This window comes from Oryza glaberrima, chromosome 2 (assembly GCF_000147395.1).
Source record: "Oryza glaberrima chromosome 2, OglaRS2, whole genome shotgun sequence".
Classification (NCBI taxonomy): Eukaryota; Viridiplantae; Streptophyta; class Magnoliopsida; order Poales; family Poaceae; genus Oryza; species Oryza glaberrima.
Genome location: NC_068327.1, coordinates 9,704,075 through 9,731,142, shown reverse-complemented (window position 1 = coordinate 9,731,142; position 27,068 = coordinate 9,704,075). Strand labels below are relative to the sequence as shown.

Here is a 27,068-nt window from a genome sequence, read left to right as displayed (position 1 = left end):
TTGGAGTGGTGCCACCGCCACCGTTCCCTGTCATTGTCATCCGTATCGCCAGGGGAGTGGGGTGTGGAGGAGGAGCAGGAGGAGTTCCGGAGGCCACAGCTTGCTCTGACACGATGCAGTGCTAGGAGGGGATAGATAGAGAAGAGGCAAAGGAGAGCTGACATGTGGGCCCAAGGATATTTTTGACATTTCTCGTGATTTCTGTCTCCTCACCTAGAAATTATTATTTTAATGGGTGCGGTGTTCAGCAGCAAATATCCAACTTTTAAAAGTGTCTTCTCTCAAAAGCCACTTCGCGCGGTGTCCTACGGGTAAAACCATGAAGTCACAATTACCTGTAGTAAAATTTGCTTTTATTTTCTGATGATGATGAGTGCCCTAACATGGGCCATGGCCATAGTTTGTTAGGAAGGAAGTGGGCTACTCGGCTTCCCATTCCAGCTCGGTTGGCCGGTCACCTCAAATGGACCCAGTCCCTAAAACCATTTTCTTTTATTTGTCCATTGTTCTTGCGTTTCATCAATTACACGGATTGGTATATGCATATTGTACAGTCAATCTCGCAAAAAAGAAAAAAAAAGAAATATAAGAAGAAAAAAAACACGGTGAGACACTATAATTGGCTTTTTGTTAAATAATCAGCGTATTATTTTGTTTTCATCTAGGTGAATAGTTATATTTATGACACCTTATTTTACACTAAGGCCTTGTTTAGATAAAAAAAATTTGGCTAAAAACGTCACATCAAAATATTTGGACATATGCATAGGGCATTAAATGTGGAAAAAAAACCAATTGCGAAGTTTACATGTAAATTGCGAGACGAATCTTTTGAGCCTAATTACGTCATGATTTAACAATGTGATGCTACAGTAAACATTTGCTAATGATAGATTAATTAGGCTTAATAAATTCGTCTCGCAGTTTACAGGCGGAATCTGTAATTTGTTTTGTTATTAGTCTATGTTTGCTATTCGTCTGTCTTGTTTTCATACGGCGTTCATTGTACCTTTGAATCTCGAGAGTGGGACGGTTGGGGTGGGAAACCGCTGCAGCCCTGGCGTCATCCTCCGACGACTCCACCTCGGCAGCAACGGCACCATTACAGTTGAATACAAGAGCGATAGACTTGAGGGCTGAAAGATGGTGCAGCCCAACAACCGGACCACCATGGACATCGAGCTGCCACCTTGCATACAACCAGAGTTTCAGCCTTTGGAGCTTTGGCATGGCTCCTGGTTCAAACATCAACCCCACTACCGAATCCCGAATTTCAAAATTGAACTTGCGTAAATTCTGGAAGCCTTGGCCGCTGATGACCCACCTCAAGTTGGAGACGTCAGAATTTGTGTCCAAGGTAAGAGATTGCAGAATGGGTAAACTTGCAAGGATCTCAAGGCCTCCCACTCCACCAACTTCTACACGTAGGCGGGTGAGGTTGACGAGCGATGCAAATTGGCTTGGTATGGTAGGGAACTCATCGTAAAAGACAAGTCTCCGTAGAGGGGGAATGAAACCACAAGAAATCATCAATGAAGCTATGACATCAGGGTTGCTTAATCCCCGCGCAAGACGCAATGATTGGAGGCTGCACTTGACAAGCTTGGAGAGAGAGGAGATGCATGCTGTCCTGTGGCCCTCCTTGCTGTTATCTTCGTTGGAATCTGACCACCAGATTCGAACATCTCTCAGTTTGCTCAGCTCACCTAGCCCATAGATAGATTTTACTGATGCTCTATCTAGATCAATACCCGACAACACCTCCAGAGCTTGCAGATTTCCTATTTCGTCAGGCAGCGGCACTCCAAAAGGGATGAGAAGGTGCACCAGTTTCTGTAGCTGGACAATGCTTGCAGGTAGTTTTTCAATACGAGTATATGCCAGATCAAGTGTTTGTAGATGCTGCAGCTTACCAATCTGTTCTGGGAGCTTGTGGATACCTCCTTTGATTCTCAAGTACTTAAGTTCACAAAAATGTCCAACATGTTTAATATAGTTGTCCCCCAGACGAAGTTTTATAGCCAGCACACGCAGGACTTGACATTTTGCAAATTCTGAAGGGACTACTGGCAAACTTTCATGCTTAAACATATGCAATGATCGGAGATGGGATAGGTCCTTTGATGCTTTAGGCATCTTCGAGCCTTCAGAAAAGCCACTTTGCAGGGATAACCTGAGAAACTTATTTGAAGTATAGTCACTGGGGTCACTATTATTCAGTATGGTAACAAAATTCTCCTCCTCAGCTTGTGACACAATAAAGTCGAGTATGACATCGTGTATTCTGCAGATTTTCACTCTACCATCTGCCCCAATCTTTGACGGTTGTATCATGCTTCTGTTTATAAGCTCATGCAAGTAGCTTTCTCCCGACTGCTCCGTACATGCTCTGCTCTGTCCAAGAATTAATCCTTCAGCTACCCAAAGCCGTATCAAACGTCTAGGATCAATATTAGAATCCTCTGGAAAGACACTTAAAAATATAACAAGCACGTCTTCAGATATTGAGGAAGATCAAAATAACTGAGAAACAATATCCTCTTCATTTTGTCAACAGGAGAATCTTTCTCAACCATAGAAGAGATAGAGTTCTTTATTTTGGTCCACACTTCCACTGTCGGATTCTTATTGGACAATAACCCAGCTATACTGATAATGGCTAATGGCAAGCCACCACATTTCTTCAAAATTACACTAGCTGCTTCTGTCAAATGTTTGGGGCAATCTTCGCTAGAAAAGACTCTTCTAAAAAATAATTTGCAGGAGTTCTCTTCACTTTGAGGCATGGCTTCGTACATATGCCCCACAAAGTCGCAACAACATGACTTTGCCACATCTCTTATGCGTGTTGTAGTAATTATTCTACTCTTGTTGTCATTGGTAGGCAAGGCTGACTTCAATTGTTTCCATGCATCTGTGCTCCAGATATCATCAATGATGAAAAAGTACCTACGTGGAAATGTTGTGGGAGTTGCATTAGTACGGTTGCTGCATTGCAACTTCTGGTATTGTATTATTATTATTTCCAATGCAAAAATATATCATATTTTCCCTACGCACAAGTTAATAAGTTTATTAGACTGAAAAGTGCGAAGGCCAAATGTGAGAAAAGAATATCAAAATACGTTCTTTATTACTCTATTTTTTTAACTCGTCATTTGGGACACATTAATCTCATATTCTTTTTATACACATGTTTGATCATTTTTAATAGCATATTCATAAAAATATTAAAAGCAATAACTGCATGAAAGTATTTTTCACGACCAATCTGCTAATGTCATTTTGACACATTTATTTTTAGTACTTTTGTATATATTCCATATATTTGGAAATTGTATTTCCCTAATTCTACAATATGCCATCTTTTTTAGCGAGTGTATAAAAATAGTAGTAATACAAAGGAGAAAGATACACAAAAAAAATTCGAGTTTCCCCCATTTTCTTCATCTTGCTCCGCATCACAGCCACTAGTCCACCCCTTGGTGGAGATATTTAACCATTTGCCACATTTAAATGTGGCAATTAACTTTTTGCCACTGGACCCACATGTCATAGACACATGTGACCCACATGTCATTGAGATAGGGGTGGCAAATAGTTATTTGCCAAATCTAAAAGTGGCAAATAGTTATTTGCCAAATCTAAAAGTGGCAAATAGTTAAAAGCCCCTGCAGGTTGCAGTCTCAGGCACACCACCGTCATGATTTTACGAGGTTGTGCCTAACACGTTGGCCTTGCATGCCCTCAACTCGAATGATATCTCAGCCAACATGCATGGTGGCAGTGACGGACATAGCTTATATAGATGGGGCGGAGAATGGAGATGCTCACTCGATAAGAGCAATCGAGCACAACACATATCGTATTAATAGTTCATTCGTATATCTGTCTCAATCTGTCAGGCGTTTATACCTTGTTATACCTAAATTTGATGGCCCATGACTACTATAAGGGGATAAGGAGGTCTTGAGAGTGTGGGGCGACACGAGTCATAGTTGAGTCGGTCGACCCACCCTGCCTAATGGGTGGATCCACCCCTGCATGGTGGCCTTTCTCTGTTGGCAATCAAACACCACATTCCACTTTAGGTCATGTTGGGTTAATTCCCACATGAGAGAATTGAAGGAAAATAATTTCACATCACAATAGATATGAAATAAATCTCTTTCAAATCTCCCTTAATTTTATTGTGAGAGGGATTAACTGAACTGTAAAGATGACAATGGATCTTAAAGATGACAATGGATCTTACGCTAGCTATTATCTCGGTTATGTCAATGTCAACCCAACCCAACCCCGTCCAAGCTCACTGGCCAATCAGGAAAAACTTTTGAGTAAATGGCGTTTATGGTACACAAACTTGTATGGCGGGTGCAAATAGGTACAACAATAACTTGCAAATTGTTTATTCCGGTACAACAACTTGGCTAATTCGTGGAAACCTAGGCCAAAACAATGCACACAAGTAAAATTGATCTGATATGATCCCAAAATCCGGCAGACCTATGAAATAGGATCCTAGATTGGGAGGGACGGGGTGGGGGGAAGGGAAGAGGGGGGGGGTTTCGCCAGCTTTAGAGGGATGGTCATGTGAGGAGGCGCGATGAGCAGCGGAATGGGTGGGCGGCAAGGCGACAGCAGCTCCACCGAAGCCGCGATGAGCAGCGGAATGGGTGGGCAGCAAGGCAACAACAATGCCACTGAAGGTCTGAAGCCGCGAGGTCAAAGAGGGCGCAGATATAGGGGGAGGGGGCGGGGGACTCGCCAGCATTGTTGACAAGCTCCAACCAGCTCGCGAATTGTTCTAAGTTAATCATGTTCACAATTGTTCTACTAATGAACACAATTGTTCTAAGTTAATCATGTATTTTTTCTACTAATGTCATTCACGTTACCAGTTAAATAAATATAATTATTATTTCCAACTATCAAAATGAAAAGGTGTAACTTATATAACTCAATCCGAATAAATGTGTATAAAGGAGTATGTTTTATACTTGAAGCTAAAGAAGTACTCCATCCATTGTAAATTATAGTAATCTAGTGGAGTATTAGACACAACCTAGTAACCTAGTACAAAGTTACTAGTAGTAGTATGTTGAATGCAAGAGATTGGTGGAAATCAATTAATCGTTCAATTGGGAAATGGCCTTGGGATGACCGACGGTAACAACTTTCTCTTTCAACCTTAGGATCGAGATCCAATGTTCTAAAATAATTAGGGTGATATGGCTAAACGACGGAATAGAAAAATATTATTAATTACACAAAGTGAAGATAAACTATATGTATTGGCTTATATATAGGAATGGAAGAATGGTGGAAATCAATTAATCATTCCGTAGGATTGGGAAGCGGCTTTGGGATGACTAGCAGGAACAACTTTCTATTCTAACTTTAGGGTCGAGATCCAATCTTCTAAAAGATTTGGGGTGATGATGCTAAACCAATGGGCAGAAAAAAATACTATTAGTACTAAATAAGGATGAATATATAGGTTTATAGGATTAAGAGTTGCATTAACTTTGCTAAAAAAATGATATACTAGCAGTTGGTTAAATCATGCAAATATATACTCCAATGGCTTGGAAAATGTCACAAGATCCATACTACCAAAATGTTCTACAAAATTAATTCGTAATATTTTAATCGATGCTGTTGAACAATAAATCATGTATGGATAATTACCTCTTGTCTTCTAAGTTCTTCCTCAACTTCGGTATAAGTTGTTCCATCTCCCAGTCGTTTAACTTTTCATACTCGCGCTCGTTAATCTGAAAGAGTATGTCTCTAAGAAGCTTCTTGATATCAGGAGTCCGAGATACAGAGACCATAGCCCGACAATCAAATGATTCATCAATCTTGTGATACACCTCCATAGCTAGAGTAGTCTTGCCCAACCCTCCCGTTCCAAAGATGAACACCACCTTCAGTTGCTTCTCTTCGCTCTTTATCCAGCCAATTATCTGTTCCCGAGGCTTATCAATGCCCACAAGGTTTTTGGCTTGCTCATACAAGGCTGGTACTCGAGGATCCAAGCGCACATGTTGGGGTGCAGCCATGAGCCGATCCGCGATCTTATACCGTTCATGCCTCTCTTTCTCTTCGATAACACGTTCCTTGAGTTGTTTGATCTCATCTCCAATCTGATGGTTCTCCCACAGCTTCTTCATCTTGCGCACGCCCTTTTGCAGGAGATTAGCATTGGCATCACCACTGCTGTGGTTTTGCAAGAAGCGGTCGATGCAATCCTCGATGTCGTAGGATAGCTCACGCACCTTGTTCCTCCACTCCTTGGTCTGCACATCGATCTGGTCGTCGTCCATGTCTCCCAGCCTCTGCAGCACGGCGTTCATGCTGCCCAGCTCGTCTCTGAGCCAGCGGATGCCGCTCTTGACGCCCTTGAGATGGGTGTACTCGTCGGTGAGCAAGGAAGCCAGCTTGGCGATGACGGAGTTCATCGCCCCGGAGGAAGCGCTCACCGCCGCACCAGCCATCTCGAGCACGCGAGCTCCAGATCTGGAACGACGACGCTCACTGCTGCTGCCGCCGTGTGGGTGTGGACTGTGGAAGTGTGGAGTGGGGTTTGGTGGAGGACAGGAGGAGAGTGAAAGGTGGAAGAGATTCTCCGGCCGAAAGGCTCACGCGCTGGCGACGCATTGGACGGAGAAATGGTCATACACTCATAGTACTATTTTTTGTTTTTTTTAATGGCCAATCAATAATAATTGATGACGGAAGTGAGAACGACCATTCCCAAGGTAGGAGTACATCCGTATCAGAATAAGCTTCAAGTATATGCTCAGAATTTGCTTAAATAAGCAAAATGTGCTTCAAGGTAGCATACAACCAATTGTTTGAGAAAGAGAAGCAGCGGATCACATGCCTTGTTTAGTTCCCAAAATTTCAAATTTTGACAAAAACGTCACATCGAATTTTTGATACATGCATGAAGCATTAAATATAGATAAAGGAAACTAATTGCACTATTTGCATGGATAGCTCGAGACGAACCTTTTGAATCTAATTAGTCCATGATTAGCCATAAGTACTACAGTAACCCGCAATATAATGACGGATTAATTAGGCTTCATAAATAAGTCTCGTAGTTTCCAGACGTGTTATGAAATTAGTTTTTTCATTCATGTCCGAAAACCCCTTCCAACATCCGGTGTGACACCCAAAAATTTTCTTTTCGCGAACTAAACACACCCACAATTCACAGGGAGAGATAGGGAATGAAATGAGATCACAGCATCTTCCTGACTAAAAAGCTGGAGAAGACATAAGAAAAAACATAAAGGAATTTGCTCCGTTTATGTCATTAGGCAAGATCGGCCTGTAATGTTCAACCGATACACAGTTTCTGGTAATGAATACATCAATATGGGCATCTGAATTTCCAAATGTAAAATTTAAGTTTCTCAAAAATGGAGATGATGCCGCCGCCGCCGCCGCCAGGACTTTGTCTATTTAAATGCTCACAAAAGCCTGCATGAGTTGTGTCAATTGTTATGCCGATAAGCTTGAATCCGCATCAGACAATAGAACACTCTCGTAGGGAACAAAAAATAAAAAACAAGCAATGTCTCACCTGACACGATTTTTCTCATCACAAAAGAATGGTGTTGATGACTGATAATCATCTGTCCCAAAGTACCTATCCCCAAACTCACCCATCCCAGGGATGACGCGGAAATCATCGTTCAGACCAAACTCGATTTCTGATGTCACGATCTTCACTCTTGGAAATCTCTTGCTGACCACATGCACTCCTTGGGGAGCCTGGAACAATTCCAACAGTTTTTGTGGTAAGCTCAATGGTTATCAACCGCCACACAATAACAGCGAACGTGATAAGTTCCAACATAGCAAGCATGTACAGCAATGGTCATAAGTTCCAGACTGCACTTCGAGAAGTAACTTGTAGAGAGTTATCCACTGTGCCCTCCATTAACTGTTCAGCAATTTGCCGAACAACAGATACAGAAAGTTGAAAAATGCAGTAGATATGCTTATTAGCTAGCAATTGTGTTCACCAAACCAGTACAAGTGAAGTATTGAAGTAGGCAGAATGCGTAAATAAGATTTAGCTTCCACTAAAGGACAACCTTGTAAGAGGAAAAGGAGACAAAAAATATTATATCTATTATTGTACCAAAACAATCAGATTATGAGCTTCAATAGAGCACATATGCAATCCATGCAAATAAATAAATAATGAATCCAAAGTCAGCACTTCAGTAGACTTACTGATATAAGATTCAGAAAAATAATATTTGTTTCCTGTACACCCTTTTTCAAGAGTAGAGATATAGCTTGAACAGCTGAATTTCCTGGTATGATGAAGAAGATAAGACTATATGAGATGAAACGAATATCCAACAGTAGAGCAGGTGCGCGAAATTTCAGCAAGTCAATAGACAAAACAATGTACATTATATGCATGAGATACATTGAGAACATCACAGATGACACGTGAAATAGTTTGAAAAGGGACAATTTGCCAAACTAATTTTGTTGCAAAAGTACAGAATCCCCACATTTGTTTGCTCTCTTTTACATGAGATAGGTGGAGGCAGAAGTGCTCCAGTGAGCACAAGAACAAAATTCATGTAACAACAGGAAGGATATGTGAGAATCATCAACATACCTGTTCCCAGTATGGGATCCAACAACAGCACATGCCTGTTTGCAATATCTTTCGGTAAATTGTGATAGATTAGCTGCAAGGAATCAAGAGCTTAGTAATTTGACTAACTCCAACAAATAATGCCAAAAGTAGATTAAACCAAACCTGTTTGCCATTGTCTCCTTCCCTGTGAATAAGAATCTTCCCAATTTTTATACCTTTGCAGCATGCCCGCAATGCATTCTCCATACTCTCACCACTGGAGAGAAGTTGCAGAAAATAATTAACATAGTTATGCCTTTCTATTCAAAAATTTATGATGTGCTTTACTAACAAGATACTTGACAAGGAATGAATCCTAGATTATGAGTTGCTCAAGAAAGCATGCTTAGTAGTGACTAGGATAGGGTTTATAGGAATGTAGCCCAAAGGCCAGGCTAAGGACACTGAATTAAAGTTTCCAATATTTTCTGGTACAGCATTTGTAAATAGCCATATCGCTCCATTTTATCATTTTGCACGAGTTATCAAGCAAAGAAAAGGAGAAAACATAAAGATATCGCTGACAAACATGATAGTAGCATGGTACAAAATAAAAAACTTTCCAACTGAGTTCCAAGTGTGATCTCAATTAGAGTCTCAAGTGAGTGCAAGATCAAAATATCAAGAAGTTACTACCTTCTAATCACTGAGATACCACACAATCTTTTGGAGAACTCTACCCCAGTGTAAACCGATCCTGCACGCATAAATAAGGGCAAAGATATAAATTAATTGCAGGAGAAAACAAATGCATATAACTCCATGATTCTCAAGAGAACAGAACTATGGAGGTAAATAATCTATAACCCCTTCGGATAGAAGTCCTCAAGATTTACCTTGGTTTTGTATGTATTCAGCTAATATGAAAATGAAAATGAGGACAATTACCCTTGTTTGGGAAAATTTGGAAGAGCAAACAATGAATGGTTACAAAATCTCGATGTGAGAAGTTTTATGCGAGAAGATCAAACAATGAATGGTTCCAAGATTTTAGAAAACATGAACCCACAAATAGATGCTTGTTGCCATGCGCAATTATCAAATGATGAGTAACAAAAACAAAAGGAAAAAATATGAACCATGATACTGCAACCCATACAAACTTAACGCAGAATGACATGCCACATTATGTTTAATCATAATCATTAGAAACAGGAGAATAAATTACTATGAAATATATAGCTTGAATTCAATGGAAAAATACTAATACAGGACATTATGTTTAATCATGTACTGGTCCAGATTCAGCATCTTAATACAACTAGCAGCGAGCAAGATTCTCTGCATTTGAAGAGATAATTTGTAACACCAGAACAGTACAAGGAAGACAACGAATGGTCACAGTGCAATACTACCTACCAGTTGGAGTTATGACCTGCTTTTCCTTGAATGGAAGATGACCAAGACCATGCTCAACAACCTATATTCCACAGCAAAATTCAAGCTACCATGGGAACTCATACAAAAGAAAACATGTCAATTGCATTTTCATACTGACCAATCGAATCAACCGATCAGCATAGAATATGAAATCATGTGTTGTTGTGGCAGCATCCCGTATTATTGTGTGCATACCTCGTATCTGAAAGAAAGAAGAATTGAAATGCTAATATTTATATACGCTACAAAAATCCAGAAATAATTGCATTAACATTCAATATTATGAGATTATCAAAAAACAATCGGTTTTATAAGAAAAAACTGCAGCACATTTATGGTCACATGAAGTACCTGATAAGTAGTCTGAATGACATACAAATTGGGGTGTACTTTACAGAGATCATGTTGACCAAGCTTAGTACGAATATGCTGAACTATTAAGTCAATTGCAACATCATTATCGCCACCTCGTGGGATGATAATATCAGCATACTTCTTGGTTGGGAGGATGAAGTCTTCAAAAGCAGGCTTAACAAACTTTGAGTACTGTAAAACATAAGTAGAATTAAGTGGTTAATTTCAAAAAAGAATCATCAAGGAGATCTGACCTAACAACTAAGATTTGTAAACATGTTAAATAAAAACAGCTCTAGTGAGTAAAAAGGTATGTGACCATGTAACCTGATCTAGCACAGTTTTGATATCTCTACCCTTCTCAATGGTGTCACGTCGAATCCTCCTTGTTAATCGCACATCAGCATCTGAAAATTCAATAGGATGAAATACAATAAAGGACAACACATTCACAGGGTTCAATGGATAGCTACAAACTATTTTTCTTGTGAATTTACAGGCCCTGTCTATCAACATACGTAAGTTCAAGATAGTGATAAATTCACAAGAGTGATTAGAAGGATGTCTCTCAAGTTCTTTAACTAGGGGGCATGCGAAGTGCTAGCCTTGGTTGTTTCCTTCACAGCAGTTTATGCAATATACATTTGGCGACATTTGTGACTTCAAAAATAACTCTTTTCGTATTTAAAAAACAAATGAACAGTATTTCAAAATATGGAAATAACTAAAAAATTGTGAGTTGATACAAAAGAACTAGTAAATGAACAATGAAATCAGTGTTCTAAAAGTCAGCCCTAGGTGCTGGGTAGCCCCCACAATCAGGTATTAGATGCCTATATGGTGCATAAGGTCACTCTTGGGTACTCCTGTTGCTATTTAGTGTTATAGTGTCTAGATTGTGTGTGATATGCTTGATAATTTCTTGGATTTTACTAGTACCAAGTGTAACTCACTGTCCAGGAAATAAGTGTACGACAGTAAGAGTGGTCCCTCCGTCCCATTTTAAATGCAGCCATGATTTTCTGTGCTCAATTTTGATCGTCCGTCTTATTTGAATTTTTTTAAAAAAAATCAAAAACATTAGTCACGCATAAAGTACTATTCATGTTTTATCATCTAATAATAATTATAAAAATACTAATTACAAAAAAAAATTAAATAAGACAAATGATCATAGTTAGGCACGGAAACTCATGGTTGCACTTAAAATGGGACGGATGGAGTACTTCCAATTCAAATCAAATAGGAGACAACAAAATTACATTATGCACATGTATAAATACAAATGTGGATAAAATATGGAAATAATCATACTGACCACACGTACAACTGATGATTACTGGTCATGGGCAAGAGCTAGAGATAATAAGACAGTTTGGCATGCAAATATTGATACCTGTGTCAACAAAGATCTTCATGTTCATCAAATCCCGGACACGTGAATCATGGAAAACCAGAATTCCTTCCAAAATAATTACATCTGAAGGATTGACCTGACAGAAGTCAAAATATTAGGGTTTCTCTGAAACATAAAGTAAAACAGATATGGATAAACAAAGAGAAGAATAAACTGTAATCAGTGATCCAATTTTCATGGATAAAATAATACTATTTGAAATTGTGAAACAATAAGGTGCTTAGTGTTTACTAGAAACTGCGCCAATTAAAACTAAGTACAATATATTTTAACGAGGTTTATTTAAATATGTGCAACCATAGAGTTACTACATTTCAGATATACCACTACAAGGTGGACTTCGATATGCCACTGCTAAGTAGGAAAATTCTGACATATGCCATTATGAAACAAACTGGACACAATGTCCTTGTCCTCTCCCTTCGTCCGTTCCATATCTACCGTCCCCAACTTCTCCCTCATCAGCCATATCTACCATCCCCAACTTCTGCCTCATCGACAGGAAAGGTTGCTTTGCTGAAGGGATGTACTACTTCAGTGACTAGAACTTTCACCAATAATGGTGTACCCAGCCATGGCCTGTACAATTGGCTTGTCGCCTTGGATAAGTTCTTTTGAGTATTTGTTGTTAGATATATGCAGTAATGTTATGTGACATAGTTACATGCTTCACAGAGCCCGACAAAAACCATGCAGATAAGCTACGAATTTTACTGGAATATACTATCTCCATCCCAAAATATAAGGGATTTTGCCGATGTAATTATTGGATGGGCAAAATCCCTTATAATCACTCCCATGTCTTCACATTTCCCTTATATTTTGGGACAGAGTAAATATCAAATTATTGGATCTTTCGGCATTTCAAAACCATCGCTTTTTAATGGAAAACTTCTGGTGGCAGATTGTATTAATAGGCATATATGAGTTCCTAACCAAAGCTTAAGCACCTACAAAAGGGAAATGAAACTTCTGTGTTCTGACTCCCTAGCTATCCAGCAGACCAGCACACAATTTTCAGCTACATTTCTCTTGGACAACTCACAAGATCTGAGCGAAGACAAAATGATAGTATGATACTCATGAACAATGAAGGTTAGCTCAGGATTACTGCTATGACAATCCTTGTTCTTATGCTCATTTTTTTATAGAATACTTTTTTTATAGTTGTCGAGAGTTCAGTCATACTACCACTGTAGTGGTGGCTTAGATTCCAAGAGGGAATTCAAGCTGTGAAGCCTCACCAGGATGAGACTGTGCTACTCCAACAATCACAGCAGCTACGGGAGATGGTGAAGTAGATGAGATATCTCTAATTTTACCTACTCGCTAGTGTCATATAATAAAGCAACAACTTTGTACTGGCATATCCCAAAAATTAGTAATTATGTAGCATGTATCTAAATAACCCTTTCTACAAATATAGCTGCTATTTTAAGGAGAGTTCCTACTAACTTATAGATCACTCAGTTCATACAGCAGGCATAGATTAGAATCTTAAGGCTTTATTAGAAACTCAGGACGAGGAAACCTTCAGTTTACCAGGTGAGTAAATTATGATAGCACTGTAAAATAGTAGTACCTTTCTTGCACTTGCAACACTCTTATATGTTTTGAAGTTGTAATTAGGAATGTCCACAGCCTTGCCATGTTTCAAGTTCTCCATACAAGAGAGTAGTAACTCCGTATCAAATGCATCTGAAATTAGGACAGCAGCAGTAGCACCAAAATCAGTGCACAGCTCTAGTCACCAGCATACTTAGGCAAACTTCTTAGGAATATGCATCATACCCGGATGATCAAAGTTATAATCATGAACATGGACCAATTCCTCATCAGACAACCCATAATAAAAAGACTCCTGCAAAGAAAGATTGTAAACAAAATATGGCGGCAATATGATATTTAGCATAAAGGGGGCACATTCTGGTGTCTAGCAATACAGCACGATATACTAATTTGTACAATCTGTAACAAGCATGTTCGTAGAAAAGTTATCTTGTCATATTTGACACAGTATAAGTAATTAATGGAAATAGTATACAATAAACACATAATGCTGGCTTTAAATAGAGCAAATTTTCAGATGCACGATCACAAAAGTAACAAGATAATAAGGTTAACAGTGCCAATACAGAAAAATAAAGTAGGAGCAACTAGAAACTTGCTATGGAAAGCAGGGGGTACTATTCGATCACAATCAGACAGTCATGCCTGCAAGCCTACCACTTACCGCAGAAATGAATTATGTGAAGCAGTTAGCAATATAAGTATTATGATCATGGTTCATTGAAAGAGTGACAAGAAAAATCACTTTTATAACATTAAGAGTTTCGCGATTGAAAAACTAAAAATACCAAAAAAGAAACAGTATATATCAAGTATGATGTTACACAATATATCTAAGGCAGAGCAACAATTTCAGAAAACAGATACTAGGCACTGTGCCTTAACTGTATTAGCAAAGGTAAAGGTTGTACACTTGAAATATCATCTGGTGTGCATGATGCTAAACCATGAAATCAGGGAAAACATAATCCCATTTAGAGGATAAAATGATGTGTACTATATAACTATAGTATCCTAGATCCATGTAATGGATCCAAACATACCAATATCTAGGTTCTATTAACGACGAAAATACAAGGTTATTTTATTTGTGATGCGTGAAATATGGAACAAAGTAACTAAAAAAATGACAGTTCCATGGATGTATTTCACCTTAATACCACATATATTGAACTAAGAAATATACTATTAGTGGCATATGGTATTCAAAAGAAATTCGGATGACACAAATACCACAAGGCAAAAGGGACAAACCTGAGTAACAACAACTACACGCTGATCACGTAGCTGATCGATTATCATTTTGCATACAGTACTTTTGCCTGAAGATGCACCCCCGGCAACACCTGTAATCCAAACCAAATCAGGGAATGAAACATCGGGAGGCAAAAGGGCTACATTATGTACAACAGTCGATATTTACTGATTACTTGCAAAATAAACAGACAAAAACAGCACTGAGCAAGTACTACTAACCAATGACAAATGGCTCCTGGTGCCCATTCTCCACCCCTGAGGTCGTTGGTTGTTCCTCCCCTGTCATGGAGCCATTGATGTTAAGCTCATCCAAACGGAGCGTGGAGTAGTGGACCCCAGCCGCGGCAGCATCAAGAACCTCATCAACTGGTCTTGAACCCATATATTGTTCCAAGAACCTGCTAAAATCACCAGGACATATCAAACATAGCACCCTTGTAAAATCACAGCAGCTACAAAATAGAAAACATAAAGCAGACAACGTTTGCAACCTAAGAAAGAATGTGAAACAACCAAATCAGGACGCTGGCCTCACTCTACACGCCTCTTACTCCCGAAGATGCTGCGACTCTATTTTGGCAACAACGCCATCTTAATCCCCTAACATGATGAATTTGCTTGAAAAGAAATCATGTTCTGCCAACTGCAGGTAAAATTCTCTAAATTCTTTAAGATTTCAGCGGACACCAAAAAAAATTAAAAACTGATTAGCAACATCACCACCACCACCACCAAATGCAATTAAATCATGTCTGACAAGTACAGCAAACTCAAGAACGCATCGTCCAACCAACCGGGGCGCGAAGCCACGCACGGAGATCGCCGCCGCCGCAAGAAGTTGGCCGGGGGAGATCAACCAGAACCGTGCCCAGCCCCGGTGGCGGCAGATACGGGGGACGGACGGGGAGGGGAGCGGGAGGGGGACGAAATGGGAGAGGAGGGAGAGAGAGAGGGGTTGGCGAGTCGGTGGAGGAGAGAGAGAAGAGAGAGGAGAGAGAGAGAGTGGGGGGGGGAGAGGTGGAGGAAGAAGCCGAGGTCGGCGCCGGGAGACCCAGGCGGAAGAAATTCCGTCCTTTTTGCTGCCTTTTTTGCCCGGTGGAATGCTTTTATTTTATTTTATTTTTATTTTATAAAAAGAATGTTTGCTCTTTTTTTTTAGTAAAAAGGAGAATTGTGATTAAAGAATGTTTTTAGGTTGTGCTATTTTCTAATAATGTTTACTTAATTATTATACTCCCTCCACCTCAAAATATTTGATGTTGTTGACTTTTTACCGTTTGTCTTATTCAAAAAATTTAAGTAATTATTAATTATTTTTCTATTATTTGATTTATTGTTAAATATACTTTTATGTATATATATAGTTTTACACATTTCATAAGAGATTTTAATAAGACGAACGGTCAAACATGTTTAAAAAAATTAATAGCGTCAAATATTTAGGAAAGGAGGGAGTACTTATTTTTGGAAAGATTGGAATTAATTGCAAGTTAAACTAGTCCCGTGTCGTTTTAATTTGTAGGGGTGAAATGGTTCTGAATCTGATTCATGAGTTATCGTAATCATAGCGAACTCTGAAGTTAGGTTGTAGTACCATATTTCAGGCAGCCGGTCGATTTTGGGTCCAAAAAACATCAACGCAGCGTCGCAGCCATTACTTTCTTATGCTTTTCGCACCTTATGTACTATACACGTAGGATGTTTTTTAATTACGAGAAAATCTAAAAACTATTATTGACAAACGCCTCAATCAAAGAAATAACATCAACAAACCCAACTTCCTAGAAATATCATCTTACAAGCGTTTTTGTCCTAAAAATACCATTTCCGTTAGATTTTTGTTAACATCTCTATGTTAAATGCTATAAAAGGGTCACTTTACCCATATGAATTGTTAAAACATGGCTAAAACTCATACTTTTTTCATTAGCATACACTAATTTGTAGTTTGCTCTTTACGCTTAATTATTGTACATTGACCAAAAGAGAGTTTTAATCATCTTTCAACAATTCGTAGGGGTAAAATGGTTTGGTATAGCACTTAACTGAGGGCTACTAACGGAATCCTAACGGTAATAATATTTCTTGGAAAAAACACTTGTACGATGGTATTTCTAGTAAGTTGGGTTTGTCGATATTTCTTGGATTGGGGCACTTATCCATGGTATTTCTTAAATTTTCTCTTTAATTATTATATATTAATTGGTTTCAAATTATAAAAGTTACAACCAATCCAACTTAAATATATTCATGGTTTTAATTCGAAAGCATCTAAAAGTTCAACAATATATGCGCTGGCGGGTAAATCCACATCGTCGCACACACCATATAGGGCCATAAAAAGTGTTGCTCTCGTCACGTAGACCGACAATGATATTCATTATATATGAGTTTGAGAAATGCCTGACCGTATTTCGGTTAGCATCACAAGGCGGTGGGCTAGCCGGCCCAAGTCTCACCACCCCTTTTAATAATAAAAATGGATACGAAAGCTTTTTCATCACATATCCCGCGTTTTTTTTTATTATGTATGGGTTTATTTAGGTTGTAACAATTTTAGTGTCACCTAACTGCTTCAAAATCACAAATCAATTATTTTCCAACAATAATGAGCCAAACATTATTAAAAAAAAGATATGAACAAGGGACTAAATGAGTCACGTGTGAAGGTAAATCTTGCCAAAAAAAATCTACCGAAATAGAGATATAGACATCAAATTCCACCGATGAACCGAGCAGTACTAGTAGTAGTACAACCTAACAAGATAGGCAAGTGATCTCATCACATCAAAGCAAACCACCGGACGCTATATTGCGTGGTGGAGCACGGGAGGAAGGACACACTCACACACAGGAACAACAGATCATCTCATCTCATGTTTGGTGATGTGCTCCCCCTCTTCACCATAAATTAATCTAACATATTTTAGTATCATGAATCTCCATTTCAACGTTCTAATTCAATAGCACGTTCTAATTCTATAAATCTAGATATACCAACCGATATTATATTTTAGTGCTATAAATCTAACATGTTATATATTTATATTCATAGTTAATAGAATATGTCATGTTTTATGCTGAATGGTTTATTTTGGGACGAAGATATTACTATTTTTTTATTTTGTTTGTTGGTGATCAACCCTAACCCAAGTAACCAGGAAATGGAGAGGGGCCCACGAGATCTGCACGCTGAGTCAGCTCATGCGTGGCGTCCACGAGGACGTACGCGGCAGCTCGATCGCACAGTACCAACGTAAATCCCCAATTTATAATTAGCTTCCTAATCGCCGTGATGCGGCTGTACATATATGTTGATCGATCAATTGCTCCAAGGACATAACCAATACGAAGGTGCTCGAGAGTCGAGACTCGTGTAACATACTCCTATCCATAGCTACCTTTAACCCTTAAATTTGCTTTTAAATATAAATACATTTTTTTATTTCAATCAATTACAACCGCTCCTTTTTATTTTTTCTCACATACTTTCTTATCTCAAGCAACTACAACCACTCACCATTTAACTTCAACTAGTTTCTTAATCTCTGTGTATATATTGTGGAGTACTATTCTACTGGGGCATATTACTTGTTTTAAAATACAAAGAATTTTTATCTATTTAATTATATATGTAAAATAATTTATATTTTAAGACGAATGTAGAGCGATGATATATTTTGAAATGAAAGTAGTATTTCATTCGCTGCGTGTATACAGCACGTTCTGGGCAGAAGCTGTACGTACCATAGAGTATATTATTGCACTGATTATCTCGAAAGCACGTGCTCTCTTTTTGATAAGAAGCCTCACCATTCTTATCACCTCATCAATTGCAAGTCAAACTCAAATTCTCCCATAAATATCTAAACGCTGTTTGTGCGTTACACGTGTGCAGATAACAGGAGTATTTATTTATCTAACCAAGATGACCATGGCCAAATTTTAAAAGATCATTAAAAATTCACGCTGCTCCAAACCAAAGGATCTTCTTTTACCGACCTTTCCACCCTTGTAGAAATACTCCCTTTCTGGATGATGCGCAGTGAAAAGGAGAGGAGAAGAATACTCCAAGCATGAAAAAGCTTGAAAAGCATGCCATTGGCCGGGGGGCGCCATGATGGTGAGGACCGGAGGTGAAGAGATTTTTTATTCCTGAATCCCACGCAAAACGCGCAGCCTTTTTTAGGTTTTATATTTACTTCTGGGGACCAAAGAAGTGGATTCCGTGGCCTGTGGATGTATTTTCTGAATAAAAGTGACGGGAGAGAAGGATGGAGAGGGTTTACCCTGGCCTCTCCTTTGGTACGGGGGTAAAGATTTAGCGTGTCATATCGGATATTATTTAGGGTGTTTGAGCATTATAAAAAACAAATTACAGAATTTGCGTGTCATATCGGATATTATTTAGGGTGTTTGAGCATTATAAAAAACAAATTACAGAATTTGTCAGTAAACCGCGAGACAAATTTATTAAGTCTAATTAATTTATCATTAGCAAATATTTATTGTAGTACCACATTATCAAATCATGGAGCGATTAGGTTCAAAAGATTCGTCTCACAAATTAGTCGCAATCTGTGTAATTAGTTTTTTAGACTATATTTAATAATTCATACATGTGTTTAAATGTTTGATGTGACATGGTGTAAAATTTTTGTGTGGAATCCAAACAGGGCCTTACTTACTGATTTTAAGACCTTGGATCTCAGCGCTGAGATGTGGTCATTTTTTGAAAGGGTCAATTTGTCAAAATTGCTGGAAACCTTAGCCATCGGCTCTTTGCAAAGTTCAAAGAGAAAACATGGACAATGGCAGGCACAAAGCGCGCCTACCGGAGATGACTACAAATGTTGTATAGGCCGTCCTCGGCATTTGTTTTCTGTTTTTCTTAGGGGCTTTAATTCGTTCTCTTTACTCCCTCCACACAAATTGGGCGACCATCTTCCATCCAGTCTCATTCACCCAACCAAACAAACCCTTATTGTACTACTCTCTCTCGGTCCTAGGCCCTAAGATATAGTAACCTAGTATGGGATAAGCTAGTATGGGATAAAACACGTCTTAGTACTACGAATCCCTCCATCACAAAATATCAACCTAATATGGAATAAGGCTATGTCCATATTTTTGCACTACGATATGTGTCATCCAGTTTTAGATTGCTATATTTTAAAAATGAAATGACTAGTTAGCTTTAGAATCAGGTGTAAAATAATATAAATAATTGTAGCCCGCTGCTAACTACACTATTAATATTATTAATATTGCTCTTACAACAGATGATCAATACATGACTTTTGATTGTGGGACATTTAACTTTTTGCTACTTTTAATATGTGACAATTAAGAATCTGCCACTTGTTGTCTATGACACATAAGCTCTTATGTGTCTATGACATGTGGGTCTACTGACAAATTATTTATCACCACTTGTAAGAGTGGTAAATAGTTAATAATTCCTGTGATGGGGTACTACTTCTATTCTAAGAATAAGTTTATTTTTGGCCCCACCCATTTATCTCAAAATAAATTTATTTTTGAGTAATTATTATATCGGAGTTAAAACAAATAGGGAATTAATAAGTGCATAAAAATAGATAAGAAGAGAAATAACTGTATGAGATGAGTAAATGATAAGATAAGCTTAGTATTTTGGGGGTGGGGGGGGGGGGGGGGAATACGATGGATCTGGTCCCAAATTCCACAATGAAACAAAGCCAGCGTATCGGTTAGTTCCGGCCTGTATGGTACAGGGCAGCTTGATCGGGTGCACCGCGCCGACGAAGGCAGCGAGCGACCCACGTGGATGGGACGGGAGGCCAACATGCATAAAAGCTGTCGGTCATCGCCGAACTGTCTCCGATTCTTCATCGATCCGATCTATTGGTTGAGGGGGAATCGTAAACTAGTGGTAATATTCTCGATGACGGCGAGAGCGGAGACGTTCGTTCGTTCGTTGCCTCGTTGGGTAGGCAGCCACTTGCGAAAGTATCTCTACAACTGGAATACGTCCGTCCTAGTTCTAGTTTTCGTGCGATGCATCATGCACATGTACATAAGTATGTCATGTGTCAAGAAAGTGACGGTGCCTGAACTGGAACTGAAACTGTAGGAACAGATTGAAGACAAAGTAGTACTCCCTCCGTTGCAGGTTATAAAACATTTTGACTTTAGTCAAAATCAAACTGTTTTAAATTTAACTAAGTTTATAGACAAATATAGTAATATTTATAATACTAAATTAGTTTATATATTTTTATAATAAATTTATCTTACGTTGAAATTGTTACTATTTTTTTCTACAAGCTTAATTAACTTAGAACAGTTTAAATTTGATCAAAGTCAAAACGTCTTATAACCTGATACCTGATACGGAGGGAGTAGTAAAATGCTCTTGTTTTTGGCTTCATCCATCGAGCAAAGGCAGTTCCGATCAGATTGCCAGCGACCGATGGAGTTGGAGTTTTGGACGTCGTCTGTGCGCGGCGGCGCTTGTGGGGGCGCTAAGCCGCTAACTAGCATTGTCGCTGGTCGATTTCCGTCGCTGCTGCCTAACGAGAGAATAAAATCTACCCCTTGAGCCTTTGTTCGTCGATCGCGCCCACTTGGTCTTGCTGTGCCCGCTACTCTGCCAGAAAGTGAAGACAATTCTTTGTATGGGCACGACCACTATTGGTTTCTTTTTCATTTTCTTTTGGTCAGATGCTTATTAGCAAGTAGTGGCGTACGTATAAAATTAGGGAAAATACTGCAGCCATCCGATCGATCATGTGCAATCATCGTGTCCGCCGCTGGGGAGAAAGACGAGGAGCGGCGCGCGGGTCCTCTCTCTCTCTCCTCTCGCCGTGGACGGACGGCCCCGGCTTTGATGGATGATCGATGATGCATGCGGAGCCGTTCGTACGCTGGCGGGTGGCATGCAGCAGCTAGCGCCGCACCACGACGACACACAAGGAGTAGGTAGGCTAGTGCCACTCGATCGCCTCATTCTCCGTGCCGGTACCTCTCTCCGTAAAAAAAAAAAAAAAAAAAAAAAAGACAAACCCTAATTTCCGTGTCCAATATTTGACCGTCGTCTTATTTAAGAAAATTATGAAAAAAAAATTAAAACGACAAGTCATGCATAAAATATTAATCATGTTTTATTATCTAACAACAATGAAAATACGAATTATAAAATAATTTCTTGTAAGACGTACAGTCAAAGTTGGACACGAAAATTCAAGGTTTGTCTTTTTTTGAGGCGGAAGTAGTATGACTGTCTGGCTGCCTGCACACACAAGCCCAGACAAGGAAGGATGGATGGATGGCACAGGCGCTGTCGATTTCTGAATCGTTCGTTCGTGTACTCCCTCCGTAAAGAAGAAAAAAAAGAGAAAAGCTGGATTCTTTTATGGAGGAGAATGTATTTACTACACGTCCCACACTTTCACTATCCACTGAAAAAAAGTATAATTCTAAATTATTATTGTATCATCGGGATTACTCTTGTCACGTACTCGCTCTATCTCATAATATAAGATATTATTTTTAAAAAATACTACTTCAACCGTTTCACAATGTAAGTCATTCTAGCATTTCCCACATTCATATTGAAGTAAATGAATCTAGACATATATATCTATTTAGATTTATTAACATCAATATAAATGTATGAAATGCTAGAATGACTTATATTGTGAAACGGAGCAAGTATGATATAAGAGATTATATCTTGTAAAGTAAATAACGATGTATAAAAAATACTGGATGCAACTATTAAATGAAAGGTTGTGTGGGTGGTATAGGTGGCCAAACAGGTAGCCCAGTTCAACATGGCACGGGTTGACAAATGGTATGGCTAATGAAACAGGTTGTGTCATGCCGTGCTGGCCACGAGTCTAGGTTAGAACCTAGACACGAACTAATGAGGAGCCAGGCCCTCTAAGCACGTGGTCCAGGAAGGCCCATTAGCCGTATAAGGCTCGGATGATCGTTATAAAAAAGAAAAAAAAATCAAATGAAGTCATGGAAATGGCTAGGGTTAGGGTTTTCCTTGTCATCACCTACGAGGCTGCTCGAAGCAAGCTCTGCGGCGGACGTCCTAGTTGCGCTGCCTAGCCTCCGCTTCCTGCCACATCGTCTTACTCATCGCCGACAATCTCTACGTTTGCCGATCACTACCAAGAAGCTTCTCGTGCTCCATTCATATGCCAATGGTCAACACCGCGTCATCACCATTTCTCTATTTCTGGTGCCCGCGAAAACAACTATTTTCCCAAATCAGCAAAACTAGGGCCGTTGGATCAACATTCACATAGATCCTCTGTAGGATTGGTGTCCTTTAAGCTGCAGAGCAATTCGCTGATCGGCTTACTTCCCTTTTATCTCTTTATTTCGTAGAAGGCACACCAATATACACCACTACCACATACGAGATATTTATAAGTTGGACCCTATAATACAAGCTTAAATCAGGGCTCTATTTTTAGTGGATTTATTGAACTTAACTCCTAGGGTTTCTTTGAAGTGTTATATGTATATTTTGATATTTTAACGACTTCCTGTAAAATTTTTTAGGATCTAATTAGCTAATATTTTTTTCTGGCAATGACACGGAAGAGGAAAAAAAATAGGACATAACTTTTATACGTTTACCCTTAGCGGTTGAAAAGCATGCAGGGTAAACTGAAAGAAAACTACTACCTTCGTCCCAATATATAAGAACCTCATATCCACAATTATAATACTATAAAATGTTTTATTCGATTCTGGATTCTCATATTTTAGAATGGAGTGAGTATGAAACAAAACACATAGAACAATTTAAAATTAAGTTTCCATATTTAAGTTTGACTGAGCTTGGAGATTTAGCCGCAATTAATCCACAAAACACTAACTATGCCAAGGAATTGGGGCAGATCAAGATTCCACTGTCGTCGACAAAACTGAGATATCAGATATATATATATTGTCGGATGGAGTACTGTCCAGCTGGAGTAGTAGTTGTGCATGATTGTCGGAGAGAAGGAATCCCAAGCATATTTAACGTCAGCTTAGCCATCGTGATCATCTTCCTACTGCCCATGACACGCTATAGTCATGATGCAGACACGGATTAAAGCTATATTAGCCGTCCCAGAAACTCTCTCATACGCTAGCTCGATAGTGACGGTTAGTACATAGTATATGGATGAAACAAAACGATGCAAGAAAACGAAATAAACGCACTTATATATAGTAGTATGTACTCCTGGATGTGGACATGATATCATAATAAATATACATGGATCGATCGATCTCCTGGATGCATGCATGATACACTGTCGGCGAAACTAATAATATGCAGTATTTTATTAGTACTCTTGAATGAACTATGATAATTTTCCCACGTGGCACATGCACAACTGTTGTGTGGGTGAAAACCAAAATGTAATGCACCTAAAAGTGATTATATCTGTAAATATATTAGAAATTCCAACTTAAATGAAAAGTCGTGTAAAACTCCAAACAAATATAAAGTCATTTAAATTCATAAAAAGATCCCACAAGTAGATAAGATAATGTTAAATACAACCATGTAGAAGTGTTATCCAAACTCTACTTCTGTAAGCGCTTGTAAGATATAAAGTTATTTTTTTAAGAAAAAACTTGTCCTAAAGACTAAAATTTGTTATTTTAATATTGCATAAACTAAATCGGGTAATTGCACATATTTATCCAAATTATTTTTACCTAATTTTTCCTCAGCAAATTTTCTCTCCCATCATTTCCCACCATGTACCTTGTTGAGAAATATTGAATACAAACAAAGCCATAAATCTAATATGCTAAACATGCAGCATTAGAGAATGTAGTTGCTAACATTTCCGATTCCTCTGATTTGTGTATTATCAACAAAAAATTTCACTAAAAATTTCGGCAACACCTCCCTCCATGAAAGCTCCATTTTGCAGCAATGGCTCGGACTGGAGGAGGAAGAAGGGATATATAGAGCCTGTTCACTTTGTTGCAAAAAAAAAAAAACTTACCAAATTGGCGTTGCCAAAATTTTGGCATAGTTACCAAAATTTTGACAGGATTTCTTATATAGTTACCAAAATTTGGTAGCAAACTAAATGTAGCCACTTTTTTTGACGATTTTACCAAAATTTGGTAAGGTTGAAAATGGCATCAAAGTGAACAGACGATAAAGTTAGGGAGCTTTAGTCCCGATTGATAACACCAACCGGGACTAAAAATCACTTATTCCCGTTGGAGCAATAAACCGGGACTAAAAAACCTCTTTAGTGCTGGTTCTTTTTTAGAACCGGGACTATTGTGAAAATCGGCCGACCGAGCAAAAATCATTTCTTCTGTAGTGTCATGTTATCTGCATGTGAGGATTATTATTTAATTTAAATGACTTTTTGATCGGGATTTACACAAGTTTTCATCTAAGTTGATGTTTCTACAATATATTTGCTCCCTAAAGGTAGTGTTTTATTCACTTGCTAAGCTGAATGACATGTTAAGTCAATCGCGTTAGCTAAAATTATTGAAATATTCGAAAAGATACAATCTTTTTGTTCTATGGGAGAATGAAGCCAACACCAAATTCATTGTAACCATAGGCATGGCACATCTGGTCCTACTTGTTTTTATTTCTTATTCCTATCAATTTGATAATACCAACCATCTTAAAATTAGAAAAGCGCCATAATAAAGATATGCGAGTTACATGATAACATTTACATCCGAAAGCGACACGAGGACCACGAGCCCATGTGTTAAGAGTGCGACATGCTTTGATCAGCCTCATCGGTTATCCACATGTCCTAATAAGTCAAAACAACTTATCAGGAAATAAAAATTAATTTATAGGTAAAACTTTTGTACATGTGTTTTTAATGACTTAAAAGTCAATATAAAAACTATGTTAAAATATCTTAAAATTAACTCCAAAACTAAGTTTGAAAATTTAAATTTTGGCTTTGTCCAACCGATAAATCCCTTTAGCTCTCTCTCCACCATTCCGCAGTGGGCCAATGTAACCTTTTCAATTGATAGAACCAAGTGCGTACTTGGGATACTAGATAATACCAATGCTCATTTTGGCATGTCACCGGCGGCAGCATCCTTTTGTCAAATTTGATCGAGCTACCTATAAAACCGGCGCAACCTTTTGTCCTATCTCGATCCTACAGTAACTAAAAGCTAGCTGGAAATTCTAGACAAAAGATTAACATGTGCCATAGCTGGAAATTAATGGATAGAGATGAGAGCACGGCGAAATCGAAATCGAAATCGACAGCGATGGATATATCCCATCCATATCCGTCGCGGCAGTGATTCATAAGAACGATTCGGACGCACGCAATGGTTCGAAAGCGATATCGGCGGTGGTTATAGTTCGTGTGCCAATTTTTTTTTTAAATATACGGATACACATATGAAGTATTAAACGGGAACTAATAACAAAACAAATTACATATTCCGCCTGTAAACTGTGAAACGAATTTATTAAGCATAATTAATTCATTATTAGCAAATGTTTACTATAGTATCACATAGTCAAATCATGGCGTAATTATGTTCAAAAGACTCGTCTCGTAATTTACATGCAAACTGTGCAATTGGTTTTTTTCTCCACATTTAATACTTTATGTATGTGTCCACACATTTGTCGCGACAAAATTTTTGGAAGTATAAAGGGAACTAAGAACTGCCATCCTATGTTGAATGGGAAGACAAACCAAATGTTGTAACTAGCTGCTGCAATTTTCTATCAAAAAGCGAGCATGCATACCCAAGCGAAAACTGGAAGTTTGACTAAAATTAAAAGTTTGAAGAAAAAAATTAAAAGTTTATACGTGTAGAAAAATTTTGATATGATGGAAAAGTTAAAAGTTTAAAGAAAGTTAGAAACTAAATAAGCACTAACTGTCATGTATGTGTCAAACCGTCACCTAGATGAACATGAGATAGGCTGGTTACCTAACATAGAGTCAATTATATGTCTCACCTTGTCGTTTTCTTCTGAGAGAGATGATGAACTGTACAATACGCACATGGCAATTTGTGTAGTAGTTGATGGTTGTGGACAAAATAAAAGCAATGATTTTAGGGATTTGGGCCCATTGGAGGTGACCGGCCAACCGAGCTGGAACTGGAAGCCCAGTAGCCCACTTTCTTTCTAGGGAAAAGTACACCGAAGGCCCCTCAAGTTGTCATCAAGTTACAAAATCGTCCCCTAACCGTAAAATCAGATATCCGGTGTCTCTTAACTAATCAAAACCGGTCACAATAGATCCTTCAATGGTTTTGACCCCCGTTTTGTCCTACGTGGCGGCTGAGCCAGCTTGGGATCCACGTGTGCCCCACATGTCAGGGAGCCACATCATCTCTCTCCCTTCCTCCTCTCTCTCTCACTCTTCTCTTCTCTTCTCCTGT

The 27,068-nt window shown here is 38.6% G+C and overlaps 1 protein-coding gene and 1 pseudogene across 5 annotated transcripts; both read right to left on the bottom strand.

The window, feature by feature from the left end:
• Positions 1 to 780: 780 nt before the first annotated feature.
• LOC127762106 (disease resistance protein RGA5-like) lies at positions 781 to 7,167 on the bottom strand (annotated as a pseudogene).
• A 134-nt stretch (positions 7,168 to 7,301) lies between these two features.
• On the bottom strand, positions 7,302 to 15,684 carry LOC127762107 (uridine kinase-like protein 3). 5 transcript variants are annotated; one of them, XM_052286474.1, is made up of 16 exons: positions 15,469 to 15,684; positions 14,874 to 15,052; positions 14,652 to 14,743; positions 13,620 to 13,689; positions 13,411 to 13,526; positions 11,808 to 11,904; positions 10,739 to 10,818; positions 10,409 to 10,603; positions 10,176 to 10,259; positions 10,037 to 10,097; positions 9,314 to 9,374; positions 8,801 to 8,894; positions 8,657 to 8,729; positions 8,257 to 8,339; positions 7,598 to 7,788; positions 7,302 to 7,494 (listed from the first exon to the last, which is right to left on the bottom strand). In XM_052286474.1, exons 2-16 carry the CDS (start codon positions 15,034 to 15,036, stop codon positions 7,485 to 7,487), a joined length of 1,470 nt encoding a protein of 489 aa, XP_052142434.1. In that variant the 5' UTR covers positions 15,037 to 15,052; positions 15,469 to 15,684; the 3' UTR covers positions 7,302 to 7,484. The 5 variants fall into 5 exon arrangements, with proteins under 5 accessions (XP_052142434.1, XP_052142431.1, XP_052142430.1 ...); XM_052286471.1 differs by having other exon boundaries at positions 14,874 to 15,055; positions 15,449 to 15,683; XM_052286470.1 differs by having other exon boundaries at positions 15,449 to 15,683.
• Positions 15,685 to 27,068: the final 11,384 nt, after the last annotated feature.

Excerpts from the sequence above, each read along its gene's own strand:
- LOC127762107 (XM_052286474.1), bottom strand. The coding sequence starts at position 15,036 with ATGGGTTCAAGACCAGTTGATGAGGTTCTTGATGCTGCCGCGGCTGGG. Across the intron at positions 14,744-14,873 it reads CCAGGAGCCATTTGTCATTG|GTGTTGCCGGGGGTGCATCT; the intron begins GTTAGTAGTACT and ends TTTGGATTACAG. Across the intron at positions 13,527-13,619 it reads TTATAACTTTGATCATCCGG|ATGCATTTGATACGGAGTTA; the intron begins GTATGATGCATA and ends TCCTAATTTCAG.